Genomic DNA, 19,188 nt, shown 5'->3' on the forward strand with positions numbered 1-19,188 from the left:
CAAACACAAAGAAACCCCCAATGGCTATTCTTCACACTCACCCCCCTAATGCCATCCTGGCCAGTACTCTCATCCTACTGCTTTTCACTTCCCTTCCAATCCCCATCCTTTCCCAAGATCCGAGCTCCTCCAGCCCCACCATAGCCCAATGCGCGCCAAGCCTGCTTCCGCTCGCCCCTTGTGCCCCATTCGTGCAGGGAACAGCCCAGTCACCGGCGCAGCCGTGCTGCAACAACCTCAAGCAACTCTATGCCCAGGAACCACACTGCCTTTGCCTCTTGCTCAATGACTCCACCTTCAACTCCTTTCCTATTAACAACACACTGGCTCTGCAGCTGCCTCTTCTTTGCAGCCTCCAACTTAACATCTCCCCTTGTTCAGGTACCTTCACCACTACTCTCTTCTAAAGAAACCATAGTTTATATTATTGGACACTACTCTTTTGTTCATTCTCAAATATTTAATTATGTCACCAGAGTAATTCGTGGGGTATATTTATTTTCTGCTTCTCTGTGATTTTTTTTTCCCTGACATTTTATGGTTTTCATTAAGGAATAAATGTGCCTTCTAGTGAATCTAGTCCTCCTCCTGGTTCTCAAGCTTCCCTTGGGACACACACCAACTCCACTGATCTCGGGACAAAGACGAACACGACTGTTGCTGGTATGCAACGATGTTTATGTCATACATCTTCGTAACTGCACTGCCACATCTTTGGTATAAATTACGACTTATTTCAAAAGTTTCAAATGATAAATTGAATTATTTAATTTATATTTTAACATTCTCACGCACGTGTGAGCTCAAACCCTTCTTAATAAATGAATTATAATACGTGGAATATTTAATTGGAATGAGAAGTGAAACACAAAAACAAAGTTTAAACATTTGCTTGGGGCTGTCAATTTTTTAAACAACCTGGGAATTTGTTACAAACCCAATATGAAATTTGCCTTGGCACGACCCGAACACAATATGGGTTGACAAGTTTGACCCATTTAATTAAATTGGTTGGATTAGGGTTGACCTGTAAAATGTTATACCCGTGTTTTAATACAACCCGAATCTGATTCGCAAACACGAATTTCTATAACCCAATATTTGCTCTGATATCATATTAAATTACCACTTATTTTTTAAATTTAAGCTAATTGAAAAAACTTATAAACTTAAATCATTTAAATAAATATTTAACAGTTGTCGTATAAAAAGATGGCCGGCCCACAAAATAAGCAACAATAGACGGTATGGACGTGTAAATTAATGGACCCCCACTATGAGATATATATCCGAAATTAGAAATTGATTGAATTCATTTTCCAGAAAGGTTTTCAAAAAGACTTTTTCGGCTCCTTGATTTACAAAATATTGTGTCACAATCTTCTTTAATTGGAGTTTCAGCTTCTCCAATGGTTCAAGTGCAACCAAGAACCAGCATCGTGGGATCAGGCTTCGGCAGAAGCAGCAGCACCAAATTGAGGGGGGAAGGTGACTTCGCAGTGGCGACAGCTATGGCAGCCTTTCTTTTGACAGCATTACTGTATTGAGGCCCTACTATACTAATGTTTTCATGGTAATTGATGGGTGCGTGTTTAGAATGTGTTTAGTGATTTAATCTCGGATCTAAGACCCATGTAAATTGATTGCGATGTTGACTACTTTTAATTGATGAATGTTATATTTTCTGTTTAATTAGACGAAGTAAAGATATTAGTGATAATAATATATAACGCATAATGGGTTGTTTGGACAAAAGGACACCGAGTCAATAGCAAACTGAAGTGAACTTTTTTCCTTATATGAAAATTGGCATATTTACAGTTCCAATTGGCAAAATCAGTTTGTATGGATTATTTTGGATATAAATTTTCTATAAATTGGATTGTAGTATTAGAATATATTCTTAATATAATATTATGATTTATATTTTTTAGTCTAGGTCGATTTGTGTTTCTTTGTATAATTCGATTTAGGTTTATTTATATAGGTCGACTTATTCAACTATAAATAAGAACTTATGTACCCTAAACAATCTAAGTCAATAAGCACAATATAGTTCTTAAGGCTAATTCAAAGTGGTGGACGTAGATGTCTAACACCGAACCATCTATAATTTCTTGTGCCATTTTCTCTCTCTTACTTCTACCTTTATTCTCGTTTTTAAATTTGTACACAATGGTATCAAAGCCACTTTTTCCTTTAGACTCCAATTATTTTTCAGTGCCTTTTTTTTCCAAAAAAAAAAAAATGTGGTGCTGAGTTCGACGTCATCACTACTTTTTACAGGTTCTAGCCATCGTTACTTCTGCTCAACTGGTTCGATCATGGTTGAGTGTGCCAAAGTATAGATGTACTACGCAAAAGGTCTTCAATTTTTCTAAATTTATTTGTGGAAGGCTTCGGTCAAATTGCTCAAGTTCTTGGTATTTTGTGTTTCATCTAAATGTGCATAAAGTTTCTATTATAGAATATTTTTGTGAAGGCCATGCCTCAAATTCAAGTTAAGTTGGGTAAGGAGTCATCCAGACTATTTGTATTTTCTAAGTTATGTTTTGGTTTCTCCCAAAAAAAAAAAAAACAAAGAAGAAGAAGAATATGTGAATCACATCATGCGTACCATGCACGAGTTGGAATCGGTGTGCCAACTCGACAACCACCCAAGTGGGGCTCATTGCTTTTGTTTTTTTTTTTTTTTGCCCGTTGTCGGCCGTTTTTCGGTTCTTGGCCAACAGTCAGCCCCTTCTTCAGTTATTGGCCCACAATCGGCCCCATTTTGGTTTCTTGGCTAGCAGCTGACTCCTTTTTGATTCTTGGCCCATAGTCAACCCATTTTTCAGTTATTGGCCTCCCCGCCCCCCCAAAAAAAAAAAAGTGTATCATATAATGCGCGCCATGCGCAAGTTGAGTTTGGTGTGCCAACTTGACTGCTCAAGTGGGGCTCACTCTATTTTTAGTTTTTGGCCCATTGTCGGCACTTCATCTGTTCTCTGCCCCTTTTCAGTTTTTTGTACCATTGTCAGCACTTGGCCCGCTTTCAGCCCATTTTCTGTTTTTGGCCTGTTGTTGGCACTTCGCCCATTTTTTGCCCCTTTTCAGTTTTTGGCCCATTGTTGGTCCTTTAAGTGTCTGGTCCAAGTCGGCCCTACTATCAGTCTTCACCATCAGCTGTCACCTGTCGTCTTTGCTAGCCTTCTGCCAGTCAGCCTCTTGTCTCCTTTGGCAACATCCTTCAGTCTTCACGACTGGCCTTCGTTTTCTATTTGAAACTCAAGCTTCCAAGAATCTTCCACCTTGAGTTTAAGGGAAGATGTCAAAATATATTCTGAATATAATTTTATTGATTTATATTAGTCTAAGTCGATTTGTGTTTCCTTATATAAGTCAATTTAGGTTTATTTGTACAAGTCGACTTATTCAACTATAAATAGGAACCTATGTATTGTAAACAATCAGAATGGTGGACGTAGATGTCTAACACCGAACCACCGATAATTCTCTGTGTCCTTTTCCCTCTCTTACTTCCGCCTTTATTCTCGTATTTTTAGATTTATAAACAAATCTCAACAGGAGGAATTCTTTTAACCCATTCTCTAAAAATACCATTTGTTTCTTGAGCATGTGAGAAACACATGATTTTCATTAATACTATTTAAAAAGCATGTGAAAAATATATGCTATTAAAAAAGAGTAATACTTTATTTTTAGTATACAACTGTCCAACAATGTTACCGTGTCACTCCAAATCATTCATCGAATCTTTTTTTCTATTTAATAAGGATTAATCTAAGAGTTAGCTGGGAGTGTCACATCAGTTTAGGCTGAATGTTGAATAAAATTAAAAAAAACATAAATTTCTCATTTGTTAAAGGACACATGACACTTTTAGAGAATTAGTTGCAAGAATTTTCACACAACCCAATTTGTAAAAAATTATGTCCGATCATTATGACATTCATTGAGGTGTTTTTGGAATCCTTAGGATCAAATTTAAAAAGTTCCCTACCAAATTACATTTTCTACAATATCTCAATCTTCAAATAGTGTAATTTATATCAAATTTGATACAATTAAAGAACGTGGAAACAGCTGAGGTCACATCAATAGATGCTTCAAATTTTTCTGTATCATCTCCAAGTTACAGTACATATATGCAGAAAAATTCTCTTGCAAATTACCTCGAAGCCCTCAGAGGGAATGATTCTTTGTCTAGAATTATATCACGTGGTAGATGAAAACCTAGCTTGTTTCCATTGACTATAAATAGAGAGAGACTATTCCAAAGAAGGAGCCACCTCAGTTGGGTTGGACTCGAACACATCAGAGTTTGAGGCATCAGGTTCTTCTAAAAGCTCTCGAGACTGGATTGATTCTTTGTATGCAGGAGTCTGCTTAAAATCTGTCGCCCCTTCGTTGTATGTAGCCACAGCAATCCCACATGCAATTAGCTGTCAAGACAGATGTGCAGAATATAAGCCTTGAGGCCATTAAGAAGTTCCCTCAACTCAAATTAGAATGTGCAAAATAAGCAGAAAACTTGAAAACTAATTTCAATCTACAGGACAGATATCCTAAGCATTATTTGGAAATAAGTAAGGCTCGGTATTACTTTGTATCTGAACAAAAATAAGGCTTCTCAATGTTCACATGCTTTTACAAAGGCTTCTCAACCTTGGTACAAGTATTTTTTTGTCTAAGCAAAAAGGGTAAGAGGAGGCGATCGGAGTAGCTTCCCTATTTGGGCGTGACCATAGTAGTACTTACCATTTAGGAACCAATGACAAAAAAGGCCTAGACAGGTAGACCACAAGCATTCCCTCAAGTCAGTTCAACCATAGTCTAAGCCCGCCACAACAAAGGCACTAGTGGACACCTAGCCGGTGGTGTGAAATAATTTCAAGCACTTGCCATAACAAGATTGGTATAAGTATTTGAAAATAAAGCTCAATATAGTTTTTTTTTTTTTACGAGGAATTAAGAAACTACCATAACCCTTGCCCTTGAAACATCATTAGTAACAAATATTCCCACAAGAAGTATAATTTGGAACAATTGCGTCCTTGTTATTTATGTATTCATCCATTCATTCATTTAAGCAATTGCACTAGACCAACATCAACTACGCCACCAAAGAAAAACAACTTCTATGTCAATACTATCAAAAAAATCAAGGGATGCATTTGATTTTATTGAGGATGCACTTCTCACACCTCTTTGTTGTTAAATCCAAAGAATTGAGTCAATTTACACGCAGTTGTAAGATTTGGAGCAAAATGGTATGCTCTCTTCACTCGCCTCCAAAATCTATAATTCAGTGTCAATGGGCTCAACTCTTTCGTGTTTATCGTAACAATAATTTTCCAATTCAGTAACACCCAAGCCATGTCAAACATATAGCAACGAATTATCACAGCAGAAATGAATACAACTATTACCAAGTTAATATAAAACCATATACACACACATACACATATAATGTTAAATCACTTGTTATTTCAAAGGCTTAAGCTTATATGAAATAGCTAATTTAATCAGTTAATCTATACTTTAACGGTTTATTATGAGCTCAAACTATCTCCAATTAGTAAGGCCAACACCTGAATTTTTTTTTTTTACAAAAAATAAATAAATAAAAAATTGAGAGCTGAGGACTGATACAATATTAAATCACTAACTATCCAAAAAAATTAAGCTTATAGACAATGATTTAAATTATAATATTTGGAAAAAAAAAATTAAAATAAAATAACAAAATTAACCATGAAGACCAAGATGAACAAAACCAAGCGAAAATACCGCGAAAACGATGCCAAAAGCCCACATGTACTGCACAAAGAAACCAAGAGCCTCCATGTGTGGCCCTTCCCAGAAGTCCGGCTCGGTACCCGGAAGCTCGGGCAAGAAGTACCCACCATCAGCAGCAGCAGCACCATCTGCCGCAACGGAAACAACATTCTCAATGCTAGACTTATCCTCGGCCGTACGTTGTAGCTGCTTTTCTTCTTGGTCTTTGGTTGTGGCGGGGCCCCTCCGGTCCTTGCTGTCGAGCCGTCCGGTACGTGAGGAGAACCTCTTGGCTGAGACCACTTGGAGAGTGGTGGTCCTGGTCGAGAGTGGGAAGAGGACGTGGCGCCGGATGGGGAGGTGGGTGTACGGGTTCTTGGTGGTATTGCCGGAGAGAATACCTGCTCCTCCTCCACTGTTGCCTATTGTTAGAGACATTATCGAGTAGATGAGAGTTGTGAAGCACAGCGCGTGGATGGATAAGAAAGGAGGAGAAATGTTTGTTGGTGATGACCCTTTTGTTGGGCCCGAGATTGTGATAAGATTATACCGCGGCACGAGTTGTCGAGTCGATAGTATTTTTTTGCAGCGGTAATACAGAAACGGTCGCATAGTAGTTTAGAAGGACGAGAATCAGATTTTGAAGGGATCAAGGATCAACATTCCGTCGTAATATCTGTTTTAGATGCGCTTCCTTTCATATCTCATTACGGGAACTGTCAGTTGAGGCGACATTTCTTTCGTAAGTTAATATGTCGACATTCTGGCAAGAAAGGAAAATCCAATTCTAGCCTAAACCTACTAATGTTATTCTGAAGTAAGGTTCGTGTTATTTCGACGTAGGAAGATGAGTAATCACGTCCATTTATCACATATATTTACATATATTTTATATTGAGTGGTATAACGTATTTTAAGTAATTTTTTTTGTCTCCAATGGGTTGATCAATCGGCTGAGGATCACGCCTCATTAACCGGAGGTCACTAGTTCGAATTTCTCCTTCCTCTCTTGTGTGGACATGTAAAAAAATAAAAAATAATGAAAAATATAAAAAAGTCTCATTACCTAATAACTGATTTTAGAATAGCCTTCTGAATTTTCAAGTATATTAATATGACCCATCAAACTACCAAAGTAGGCCAAAAAAAGCAACTTTTGTCAAAATATTCCTATAATACCCATATTCTCTTAGAAACTACACTAAACTAAACTATTTTCTTTTTCTTTTTTTTTTAAAAAAAAAGAATAAAAATAAAATCAATTCATGTGGTTGGTCTAAATTACAAATCGTTTATTGTAATATAAAAAATAATTCAAATGTCTTCAAGGTAGGCCAAAAATAACAATTTAGTCATTGTAGTCAAATTCCGTCAAAATAATTGACGAATTCTGTTAGTGTTAACGTCAACTCCAATAAAATGATGACATGTGTCACTCTTACTAAAAATAATATCCATATATTATAATTATACATTTCTAAAACTAAATCACTCCCTATAGTCAAATTTCCGTCAAAACACTTGACGGATTCCGTTAGCGTGCCACGTCAGCATCAATAAAATGGCGACACCTGTTATTATTAATAAAATATATATTTATATAATATATAATATAACTACAAAGATTAAAAATTAAAGATTAATTTTTTTTTTCATTGGGGTGGCTACTGAGCCACCCATTTCTTCTAGTTTTTCTTTTCTTTTCTTTTTTCTTTTAATTAAAAGATTTTAATTTTTTAAGTTTTTAATTTATTTAGTTTTTTAGTTTTATATTAATAGTTTTGTTTAAATTTCTTTGTTTTTTTAAAAAAACATAATTTTTTTTATTAATTATTTTACTTTTTAAAAAAATAAGGTATTATAGGAATATTTTGACAAAAGTGGCATTTTTGGCACACTTTGATAGTTTGATAGGTCACATTAGTACACATGAAAGTTCAAAGGGCTATTCTAAAATCGATTGTTAATTCAGTGGGGCTTTTTTATATTTCTTTCAAAAATAAATTATTAAAAACACATCACATCAATCAATGTGAAATTGGTGTGAAGAGACAAGAGGGACACTCGAAATTCTTTAAGAAGCATTTTTACTAGTATAACTCGGCTGTGGCAATGGCCATGGAGCAGTACTCAACCTCTGTACTTGATCTCGACACCATAGGCTGCTTCTTTGATTGCCCGGAAATTAGAAACTACTAAGGAAGATGCCATACCCACTAGTAGACCTGCGATCAGTTGGGTCCCTTACCCAATCTAAAGTAGTGAAAAATAAACCATGATTGATAGTACCTTTTAAGTCATGAAAAACTCTTTTAGTAGCATAGGCAAACACAAACTTTCTGTTTGGCCAAATATCCGAACACCAAGGATAAATTTTCGAACATGAGAGGCAGCTAGGGTTATAAAACTTATGTTACCCTAGTTTGTGTTTAGATGTTATAAGACCTTGTCCGAACGCCGCCACCGCATGATAGCTAATGCTATTTAAAGACTGCTCTGTTTTAGTCTTTGGTGAAAATTGAAATTGACTTCTAAAGTGTGTGCACAAGTGTCAACAAAAATTAAGCACAGCGGAAAACAAAAGACACACAGATTTTTGTTGACGATGTGGAAACTCAATAAAGAGAAAAACCACTCCTGGCAGCCAAACCTAGGAATTCCACTATTCAGAAGACAAAGCTAGATACAAGATAGTAACACTCACATTAACCCAATGTAGTGGTTGTACCTTGCTCTCTGGCGTGTAACCCAACACGAATGCTTCCCAACCAGGTCTCCTACCTGAAGGGCTCTTCAATGGAATCATTTACCTTAGGGCCAACCCCTAAGATAGACTTCAGATGTAGCGCAGCACACTTGTGACGGCTTCAGAGGGATCTTGAACTTCTCTCAGCTCTTGTGCAATTCAATACCGAATTCTTGCAGTTCTCAATGCCCAGGGGCCTCTATTTATAGGATGAGGGGCAGAATGGGCGACTGCTGTAATATGTACGGACGCCGTCCTGACGGTGAACCTGAGTCGTCCGGACGGACAATTGTGCGACAGGATTTTTCGAAAATTTCACTGAAAATCTTTCCTGTTTAAGAGCCACGTCCGGATGGTGAGACACTGACGTCCGGACGGTCGCACGTCCGCTGCAAGTAATTTCCATATAAGGCTTCGCACGTCCGGACCAAGGGGGATGAACATCCGAACGGCAATTCTTCAACACGCAATTTCCATATCTGCTATGCATGCGTCCGGACCATGAGAGGCAGACGTCCGGACGGTTGAAGTCGAATCAGCAATTTCCATCTTAGTTGCACGCACGTCCGGACCAAGGCTGACTGGCGTCCGGACTGTGATATTTGAATTGCGATTCTTGCCTTATGTATGAGTGCGTCCGGACGGGAAACCACGCCGTCTGGACGGTGTATCAATCTTCCCATATCTGAACTTGGAAAGAATCTGAAGCTAATCGATCACTGATGGACGTCCGGACAGGCTGCTAAGAGGTCCGGACGGATGCAAGCTAGAACAGAAGCTTCTTGATACAGTGGAGGGTCTGGACGGAAAGATACGTCGTCCGGACGAATGATGCTGGTCTGTCTAATGTCTGGACGGGATGACACGTCGTCCGGAAGGATGGAACAGTGGACAGATGGGCGTCCGGACGGGATAACACGTCGTCTGGATGACTGATAGGGAATCTGAAATCTTCTATCTTTTTCGCAGTGCAGAGTCTTCTGAAAATGCTCTGACAAGTGGAATCCCTGTTTACAGCATCTTTACATATAAGTGATTTTGTCCAAACACAGAATGAGGCCAAAATACTAACAAACTTCTCCTTTGGCCATTCTGGGACAAAAATCACTTGACCGGTTTGGAAATAAATTCCCGGTCCAAACATAAAAAATACTCCGCATTTTTGCCACAAAGGGACAAAGGGTAAAACAGAGTAATAAAAACCAACTGTAATAGAAATTACTCCCCCTAACGGTCTCAGAAGGACTCGGGAAACAGAGTAATATAAGTCAAACAATTTTACACACAAGACGAAGGAAAAACATCAAGCTGAATGGAAGAAAAAGGAGCAGCATGGATAGGTCCTTCACAAGTATAAGAGCACGCGCATGTATCCTTGTCTTGAGAAATTAGACACAAAGCATGTCAAAATTATTCAAACATACAGTTGATAGACAAGAATAAGATAGGCACATATTCCCTTGCAACTTGAGTACGGAAAGTAGCACTATTTGCTAATGCAATGTGTGGGTGTGTGAAGACCTTTACTCGTAAGGTATGACTTTCAATATTTTGACCAATAGCAACCAGATTTTCTTAGACAGGAGAGAAAATAAATGGAAGATAAGCCAAAAGTCAAACCTTACTAGGGCCTAGCCACCCTCATCTGATACACTCCCCCTGAGATGCAGCACCTAAGTGATTTACTTGTACCATGAAGGACAACGTAAATGTTTAACTTGCACGTAGAGGGCAAGGCATAAAGCAAATGTAGCACATAAGCGTGAATATATACTTTAAAGCATAGATTTCATACGATTAACTGCTTGTTTCTTATGATGCTGCAAACTATAGGGAATGCCAGAGTTTATAGGTACTAGGTTCAACTAGCATGTGGTCAATTTGGTCATCTTATCAAAAACTTCTTCTCTTATCCAGAATTTCTAGAAACAAAAAAGGTCAGAGAAGGAAAGATGTACCTTATAGGAGAGTCGTAGATAGTGCACATTTTTCATTGCATAGGAAAAGAAGCTATCAATCAAAACAAGTGAGCAGGAAACCTTTGCATATGTCAGATTTGTGTTCTCAACCATATGTAAGAATAATTCATCCATGCATAGTGAACTAATAAACCAAGTAAAATGCATGAGAGAACTGACATACCTTAGAAAGACCAACCTGCTACAACCTCCCAATTTTATTTTTTTTTATTTTTTTTTTTTAACAATATCATGCTGGCAAACAATAAGAAGCTTATCCCAGCATGAAACATCATGTCTAGGACATGGCACACACACCAATGGCTTTTCGAAGGGACTCAAACCTGCTACCATCTAAAGGTTTGGTAAGAATGTCAGCCAATTGGTTTTCAGTGGGGATGAATGAGAGTGAGACTACCTCGGATTCCACAAGATCACGTAAGAAGTGATGCCTGATGTCGATGTGATTGGTCCGCGAATGCTGAATGGTGTTCTTGGAAATATTGATAGCACTAGTATTATCACAGTTGATAAACATTGTATCTTGAGAGAATCCGTAGTCCCCTAGCAATGTCTTCATCCACAATAATTGGGTACAGCAGCTACCCGCAACAATATACTCAGCCTCAGTAGTGGAGAGAGATATGGAGGATTGTTTCTTGGTCATCCATGCTAAAAGATTGTTCCCTACATAGAAACATCCTCCCGAGGTGCTCTTTCGATCATCAGCATTTCCAGCCCAATCTGCATCAGAGTATCCTGCAACAACAAAGTTTGTTTCTCTAGAACACCAAATTCCATAAGAAAGGGTATCATTTACATACCTGATTGTTAGTATTTTGGCCTCATTCTGTGTTTGGACAAAATCGCAAATGTGTAAAGATGCTGTAAACAAGGATTCCACTTGTCAGACCATTTTCAGAAGACTCTGCACTGCGAAAAAGATAAAAGATTTCAGTTTCCCTGTCAGGCATCCGGACGACGTGTCATCTTGTCCGGACGCCCATCTGTCCACTGTTCCATCCATCCAGACGACGTGTTCATCCCGACCGGATGCCAGACAGACCAGCATCATTCGTTACACTGTATCGTGATGCTTCTGTTCCAGCTTGCATCTGTCCAGACATCTTAGCAGCCTGTCCGGACGCATATCAGTACTCGAACAATCTCAGATTCTTTCCAAGTTCCAAAAAAGGGAAGATCGATCAACCGTCCGGACGATCTGGTATCCCGTCCGGACACGAGTCTCCTTAAGGCAAGAATCACAATTCAAATATCACCGTCCGGACTTCAGTAAGCCTTGGTCCGGACGCGCGCTCATCAGTTAAGGAAATTGCTGATTCGACTTCAACCGTCTGGACATTTTCCTCTCTTGGTCCGGACCCACGCATAACAGATATGGAAATTGCGTGTTGAAGAATTGCCGTCCGAATGTTCATCCCCCTTGGTCCGGACGCGCTAAGACATATATGGAAATTACTTGTGGCGGACGTGCGACCGTCCGGACATCAGTGTCTCACCATCCGGACGCAGGTCTTAAACAGGAAAGATTTTCAGCGAAATTTTTTGAAAATCCTGTCAGTTGTTCGTCCGGATGGCCCAAGTTCACCGTCCGGACGGCGTCCGTACATATTACAGCAGTCGCCCATTCTGCACCTCAGCCTATAAATAGAGGCCCCTAGGCATTGAGAACTGCAAGAATTCGGTATTGAATTCCACAAGAGCTTAGAGAAGTTCAAGATCCCTCTGAAGCCGTTTCAAGTGTGCTGCGCTACAACTGAAGTCTATCTTAGAGGTCGGCTCTAAGGTAAGGAATTCCATTGAAGACCCCTTCAGGTAGGAGACCTGGTTGGGAAACGTTCGTGTTGGGTTACACGTCAAAGAGCAAGGTACGACCACTGCATCGGGTTAATGTGAGTGTTACTATCTTGTATCTAGCTTCGTCTTCTGAATAGTGGAATTCCTGGGTTTGGCTGCCCCGAAGTGGTTTTTCTCTTAATTGAGTTTCCACTTCGTCAACAAAAACTATGTGTCTTTTATTTTCCGCTGTACTTGATTTTTGTTGACACTTGTTGCACACACTTTCTTTTAGAAGTCAATTTCAATTTTCAATTGGTATCAGAGCTTGGTACACTCTGAGAAGATTAAATTCTTGAGTGTCATTTATTTTTGACTTCTATTTGCAACTATGTCTCAAACTCTTAATTTTTTCCTACCTTCGATGGTACAAACTATGGCTATTGGAAAGCTCGGATGCAATTCTTTTTAAAATCTATTGACTATTGGAATATTGTTGAAACTGGTTGGACTAAACCGGAGGATACAACACTCGAGACAGTCCCTCTGAAAAACGCCCGACTTTCCAATGATAAAACCCTCCATGCTCTATGCCAAGCACTTTCTCCTTCTAAATTTGCCAAAATTTCAAACTGCAAATCAGCCAAAGAAGCATGGCAAATCTTGGAAACAACATATGAAGGCACGAAACTTGTTAAATCTGCCAAACTTCAAATGTTGATTTCAAGATTTGAAGAAATTAAGATGTTGGAAGAGGAGACCTTTGGAGAGATTTACTCCAAGATGAGTGACCTGAGGAACTCCATGGTGAGTCTTGGGAAACCTATCTCGAATGTAAAACTCATCCGAAAAATTCTAAGATCTTTGCCTGAGCGTTTCAGAATAAAGGTGACCACCATTGAAGAAAGCAAGGATCTTGAGTAGATGAAGATTGAAGAGCTGGTAGGATCTCTTCAAACATATGAGCTATCTCTGCCCCCAATCAAGAAGATAAAGACCATTACTCTAAAGGCTTCCAAGAAGAAGGTAGAAGCATCATTTGAGGATGAAGAAAAGGTTGTGGCTCTGCTAACCAAAACTTTCAGAAGACTAATGAAAGATGATCGTTTCAAGAAAAAGTTTTCTAAAAGAGTTAAGAAATCTCCCAGAGAAGCTGAACCTAAGGAAGATGATAAGAAAGATCCCAAAGGACCCCGATGTTTTGAATGCTCAAGCTTTGGGCATATCCGGGCTGATTGCGGGAATCTTAGAAAGGGCAAGGGGAAAGCATAAAATGTGACTCTCAGTGATGAGTCAGAAGAAGAAGCTCCAGAGCTGAAAAATTTCTGGCCTTTGTAGCCCCACATGTTTAGAAGAAGACTCGTATTACTCGGAGCATATTGAGAATGAGGAAGAGCTCAAGGAGGCCTACAAGACACTCTACATAGAGTATGAGAAGCTGAGGGAAGGCTGAAAGCAGCACCTTAATGATCTGAACAGTTTGCAGACCGAGAAGAGTTCATTGCTGCTTAAAGTACAAGAGCTCGAGGAAAAGCTAGTAGAAATGAAGCTCCAGCTAGAGAGTGTCACTGATGAGAAGCTGACTCGTATGCTGTCTATCCAAAAGAGCCCAAATGACAAGACTGGCCTCGAGTATGTAGCTCCCTCTTCTGATATTCCCTCTTCCTCAAAGACTGTGTTTGTGAAACCTACAGTCCCAGAGCCTCCTCCCACTGTTAAAGATAAAAAAAGGAAAAGGTCAACGATGATGTGCCAGGCACTAAGGAGCCTCATTCCATTAGAAGACGTCCCATTTGCCATCACTGCGGACTCAGTGGGCATGTTCACCCTCAGTTCTCCCTCCTGAAAGCATAAAAGGCCAAAGCCAAGAAAGAAGTGCCCAGACAAGCTGATTATGGCACTAGACTTACGGCTCAGCATCAGACTCCATGGCATCAGGCACCTCACCAAGCACCAAGGTATCAATATCAAGCCCCTTGGTCTCATGCTCCACAGCATCAGCGGCCTCAGCAGCGGTTTGTACCAGCCAATCACAGTGGCACCTACAAAAGCAAACCCAAGCAGTTTAGAAGGCCTCAGAAGATGAAAGAAAAGCAATACTCCAGTGAGCCTCCTATCTGGATGAAGAACATGATGGAGTGGATGATGCAGTCCTGCCAGCAACCACCCACTAGAAGGCAGGCATGGGTCAAAAAGGACAACTACCCTATGAGGGGGTACAGACGCACCTAGCAGTTTCGGGTGTTCATGCCTAGGATTCAGTTCCTAATCCTATGGCATCAGGTTTGATTGCTCAGTTTACTTGACATATTGTTATATGCAATCTAGGAACTAGTTATGTTTGCCCCCTATGTTTCTTGAGAGAACTGTTCAGGTACTTTTTGGGGAAGACAAAAAAAGCAAGTTGAGCGACTGTTTTTCTATATTGGCATCATTGAGCGTATACAGGTTTGATCTTGCCTTTGCATATGATGTCTTTTCCATATTGGTTGTTGTTTTGGTTTTTTTTTTTTTTTTTTAAAAAAAAAATGGGGAGAATTTGCAGGATTTATTTTCTCTTGGCATTTTAGATATTGCATGTCTTTTTGCCTGATATCTCAATTATGTAAGCATTAATCTACTCTGCTTAGATATAATTGAGAGTTTATGGCTATATTGGCCAAGTTTTTTTCCTGTTTATGCAAAAAGTAGGATAGCTTCTTTTCCTCACGCGATGAAAAAGTGCACTATCCCGAGCTCCCCTAAAGGTACATCTTTCCTTCTCTGACCTCTTTGTTTCAAAAAATTATGGATAAGAGAAGAAGTTTTTAATAAGATGACAAAATTGACCTCATGCTAGTTGAACCTAGAGCCTATAAACTCTGGCACTTCCTATAGTTTGCAGCACCGTAAGAAACAAGCAGTTAATCGTATGAAATCTATGCTTTACAGTATATATTCTTTGCTTATGTGCTACATTTTCTTTATGCCTTGCCCTCTACGTGGAAGTAAAACATTTACGTTGTCCTTCATGGTACAAGTAAATCACTTAGGCGCTGCATCGCAGGGGGAGTGTATCAGATGAGGGTGGCTAGTTCCTAGTAAGGTTTGACTTTTGGCTTATCTTCCATTTATTTTCTCTCCTGTCTAAGAAAATCTGGCTGCTATTGGTCAAAATATTGAAAGTCATACCTTGTGGGAAAAGAGTCTTCACACACACACATGCATTGAGTGGGTTGAGTTGTCTATTTGAAATTTTCTATGACCAGGAAAAATACTTGTGCTAATTAAAATAACAACTCTCCTTTATATTTTTGTTTAGTTTTGAGATGCTCTCTGATTGTGTTATCAGTTGATTATACATGCATGTTCTGACACTGACTTGAGAAAATTTGATCTCTGTAAAATTTTCCTCAGTTTTTCCGGTGTTTCAGTGTGGAGAGTCCGAACGGTCCCTATTGGCGTCCGGACGGGTGGAGTTCAGCAGTTCGGACGGTTCCCGTTTTGGAGTCCGAACGGACGGCGTTCTGAAGTCCGAACGGAATCTGTTCCACGTCTGGACGTGAGCTGTCATCCTTGTAACGACCCACCCCCAATGACACAATATTGTCCGCTTTTGGCTCCCCAAACCAAACTTCCCAGGAGGTCACACATCCTGGAATTACTCTCACAGAAGCACGTTTAACTGCAGAGTTCTGATAGGTTCATGGCCATCACGGCTTTAAAACGCGTTGTGTCATAAATGGTGCATTTATACATATAAGCACTTCCTCATTCCCAGGCGATGTGGGACGTCACAATCACCCCCTCTTTGGACCCAGCGTCCCTGCTGGCATCCCTCATTGGGCTTGTGCACGCTCCCACCATCTCAGGCTGGGCAATGGCTCTGATACCATACTGTAACGCCCCAAATTTGAGCCTGCAAATTTGTAAGCAGAAACCTCCGGTTTCCACGTGACATTACTACATCAGAAATAAACTCTCACAACGGAATATATTTTTTTCTTCTAAAGCCTTAGGAATTGATAGCATAACACATTTAGAGCTGATTGAAATACCTCGATACGTTTATTAAAAGTTACTTAGGTTTATCTTTACATCCTATATGCACACTAGGTGCATCAAAATTAGTGCCACAGGCGGCACATAAGCATATAACATAAAACATGTCGAATATGACATTGTTATAAATATTTACATGCCATAAAACAAAATACATATAAGCGTAACTAGTAATTTCTAAGCTAGCACATGATAGTTCGTTGATGGTTTCGAAAACCATCAAAACTGGCAAATTGGGTCCATGCCTTCATTCTCCAGATCTGCATCAGTAACTATGCAAATATAACGTCATCATATTTACATAGACAAAAAGGTGAGTCATCCATTTTCATAACTAAGTTACCATCAGATTAATAACAGTTCATAAATAATATAAATGCAAGAGTTGTATGAATATGCATCGTAGTAACCATTTAGTTTGTGTTTTATGATCATCTTACTTCAGACCTCTCGTTCTTAGGTATCCAAACCCGTTCATGTCCTTTGCCTCACACTTAAAAATCTTACCTATTTGCACTGGAATCCTACCGGTCCTAGCATTAGTTATATATTAGGACTTTGGACTCACCCTGGGTCACTATGAACCCCCTGGATCCACTGACTAGCCTTCCTTCCACTTGCTACTACATCAGCTTGTTGATGGCTATCTCCTCAGCCGTTATATTAGTTGGATACAACATGCAATGCATGAACAACCACATGCAACGAACAGACTCCACACAGTCCTAATGAAACATAGAATCATTCCTCAGTAAGTACATCCATACTTACTCTCCTTGGCGTAGTTTCTTAGCTCCTTTTCTGTAACAATTATACAAAGAAGCTGATATATACATCAGTCTTTTTTTCCAATATTAAAAATGTGTATATTTTTACATCACTTTACTCATCGTTTTTAGTTATCAATTAAAAGGTAATTACTTCAACATGAATCCTACAACGATTCATTGAGAAAATATTTACAACGTTTCATGTTTAAGCACCGAAACGCAGCATAATGCTCTTGGTAATATAACACTTAAACATGAATCCTAACAGGATAATATTTTTATGTAAAGGGATAGAGAAATTAGCGGCACAGCCACTTTGTAGGATTGCATTTTAAAGTAAATGAATACGGGGGTTGTTAAACCAACTCCGTAGTAACGCAATAAATAAACAAGTAAATAAATACGGGGGTTGTTAAACCAACTCCGTAGTAACGCAATAAATAAACAAGTAAATAAATACAGGGGTTGTTAAACCAACTCCGTAGTAATAAATACAAATGAAATCAAATAATAAGGAAGAGGTGTCAAGATTTACTCACCAATTTGATTTGGAGAGAAAAATAACTTCAAGAACACCAAAGTGGTTGTGTGGTAGAAGGAGAGAAAAATGGAGAGAAAACCAAAGCAAAAGTTTTCTTGAAAGTTGTCTAGGATTTGTGTGGAAAAACAAAGGGCCTTGCATGCTTATTTATAGGAGGAAAGCAGGGGTATTTAGGTCCAAAATGTAATAAAAGAATTAGCTTATTGGATAATGTCTTGCAAATTTGGATTTTAGAATTTTCGTCCAACTAGAAGGTAGCCTACTCCGAGAATTATTTCGATGGTCAAACCTACTCCGATTGATGTGAAATTTTGAGGGTAGATAGAGGACTTCATGACAAACATTTTATCTTTTTGGTTCGTCCCATTTCGAGTTCGTTTTGACTTAGTTTCAATCAAGTCAAAGTTTTTGTCTATAAAGCCAAAATATCTTTTATCCACTTTCTGCGTTCACACTTGCTTTATTGATTTTTCTTTCATGTCATGATTACTCTTGAGATATCCTATCCTTTCATCATTACTCTTGTTTTTTATACATAAAAGTTTCTAGAAGCATGAAGATATTTTTCTTGACAGTTTTTCGTTTAATATCGACAGTTGGGTTATTTAGGCTCGGGTCAAAAAGTCAACTGGTGGAGTTTTTACTAACTTTTGCCACATGATAGATCTTTCTTTTGTAAGCACAATGGTTTTTGAATTATCTAAATCTGAGTCTTTTTGACCTGTTTTCGGTTTAATCAAAGTTTAAAGCTTAAATGTTACTTTTAGGTTTTAAAGAGTTTTTAGGTTTTGATCTTTTAATCTTTCGAAACAACTTTAGGTTTGCTTATAAAAACATGTGGATATTGTCTCCTCAACAATATCAATGATTTCTTAAGAGCTTGAAATTACTGGGCGTTACATCCTACCCACCTTATCAGAATTTCGTCCCCGAAATTTGTAAACTAAGTTATGTCAAAAGAAAAAAATTTACACTGAGTAAGAAAAATTTCAAGCAGAGATGTTACTTACCTTAATCATCTTCAAAGTCACTGAGACATGGCTTAGTGGAGGACTGAGGTAACTCTCTCTCTGGTTGATCTTGAGGTATGGTTTGATGTACAGAGTTTTCAACTTTATGTTAACTCCATGATATTTGACAATTATCAAAAAGGGTGTAAGAAAATAATGTTTTTCAAATCATACTATCTTTACCTGGGTATTTGGTTTTATATAGTACCATGATCTATTTATGGGCTCGACATACCGACTATAGTATGTATTCACAGCTACTAATCGCAAACTATTTTAAACACAATTACTACCGTAAAAGTTATTTAATTAAAAATACTACGTCATAAATCACGAAAGTATTAAACATACCTACTTCAAAGTGGCTCATGGGAATAGGTACGGGTATTTGCTCCTTATCTCTTGTTCTAACTCCCAAGAAGCTTCTTCTACTTCATGGTTCTTCCATAGAACTTTTTCTAGTGGTATTGTCTTTGTCCTCATTTGTTGTACTTTTCGATCCAAGATCTGCACCGGCTTCTCTTCATATTTCAAATCTGCTTGA

The 19,188-nt window shown here is 38.7% G+C and overlaps 2 protein-coding genes across 2 annotated transcripts; one reads left to right on the forward strand and one right to left on the reverse strand.

The window, feature by feature from the left end:
* Positions 1-20: 20 nt before the first annotated feature.
* Positions 21-1,735, forward strand: LOC133865462 (non-specific lipid transfer protein GPI-anchored 10). The gene is made up of 3 exons (XM_062301875.1): positions 21-381; positions 553-663; positions 1,402-1,735. The coding sequence occupies exons 1-3, from the start codon at positions 21-23 to the stop codon at positions 1,545-1,547; spliced, it is 618 nt and encodes a 205-aa protein (XP_062157859.1). The 3' UTR covers positions 1,548-1,735.
* Positions 1,736-3,963: 2,228 nt separating this feature from the next.
* On the reverse strand, positions 3,964-6,281 carry LOC133865307 (uncharacterized). The gene is made up of 2 exons (XM_062301689.1): positions 5,794-6,281; positions 3,964-4,445 (listed from the first exon to the last, which is right to left on the reverse strand). Exons 1-2 carry the CDS (start codon positions 6,217-6,219, stop codon positions 4,272-4,274), a joined length of 600 nt encoding a protein of 199 aa, XP_062157673.1. The 5' UTR covers positions 6,220-6,281; the 3' UTR covers positions 3,964-4,271.
* Between the last annotated feature and the right edge of the window lie 12,907 nt (positions 6,282-19,188).

Source organism: Alnus glutinosa, chromosome 4 (genome assembly GCF_958979055.1).
Source record: "Alnus glutinosa chromosome 4, dhAlnGlut1.1, whole genome shotgun sequence".
In the NCBI taxonomy this organism is placed as follows: Eukaryota; Viridiplantae; Streptophyta; class Magnoliopsida; order Fagales; family Betulaceae; genus Alnus; species Alnus glutinosa.

Bases quoted from the DNA above. Each gene is read 5' to 3' on its own strand.
- LOC133865462 (XM_062301875.1), top strand. From the start codon at position 21: ATGGCTATTCTTCACACTCACCCCCCTAATGCCATCCTGGCCAGTACT. The intron at 382-552 runs GTACCTTCACCA...GTTTTCATTAAG, and splicing joins TAACATCTCCCCTTGTTCAG to GAATAAATGTGCCTTCTAGT. The intron at 664-1,401 runs GTATGCAACGAT...TTGGAGTTTCAG, and splicing joins GACGAACACGACTGTTGCTG to CTTCTCCAATGGTTCAAGTG.
- LOC133865307 (XM_062301689.1), bottom strand. From the start codon at position 6,219: ATGTCTCTAACAATAGGCAACAGTGGAGGAGGAGCAGGTATTCTCTCC. The intron at 4,446-5,793 runs GTATTTTCGCTT...CTGTCTTGACAG, and splicing joins CTTTTGGCATCGTTTTCGCG to CTAATTGCATGTGGGATTGC.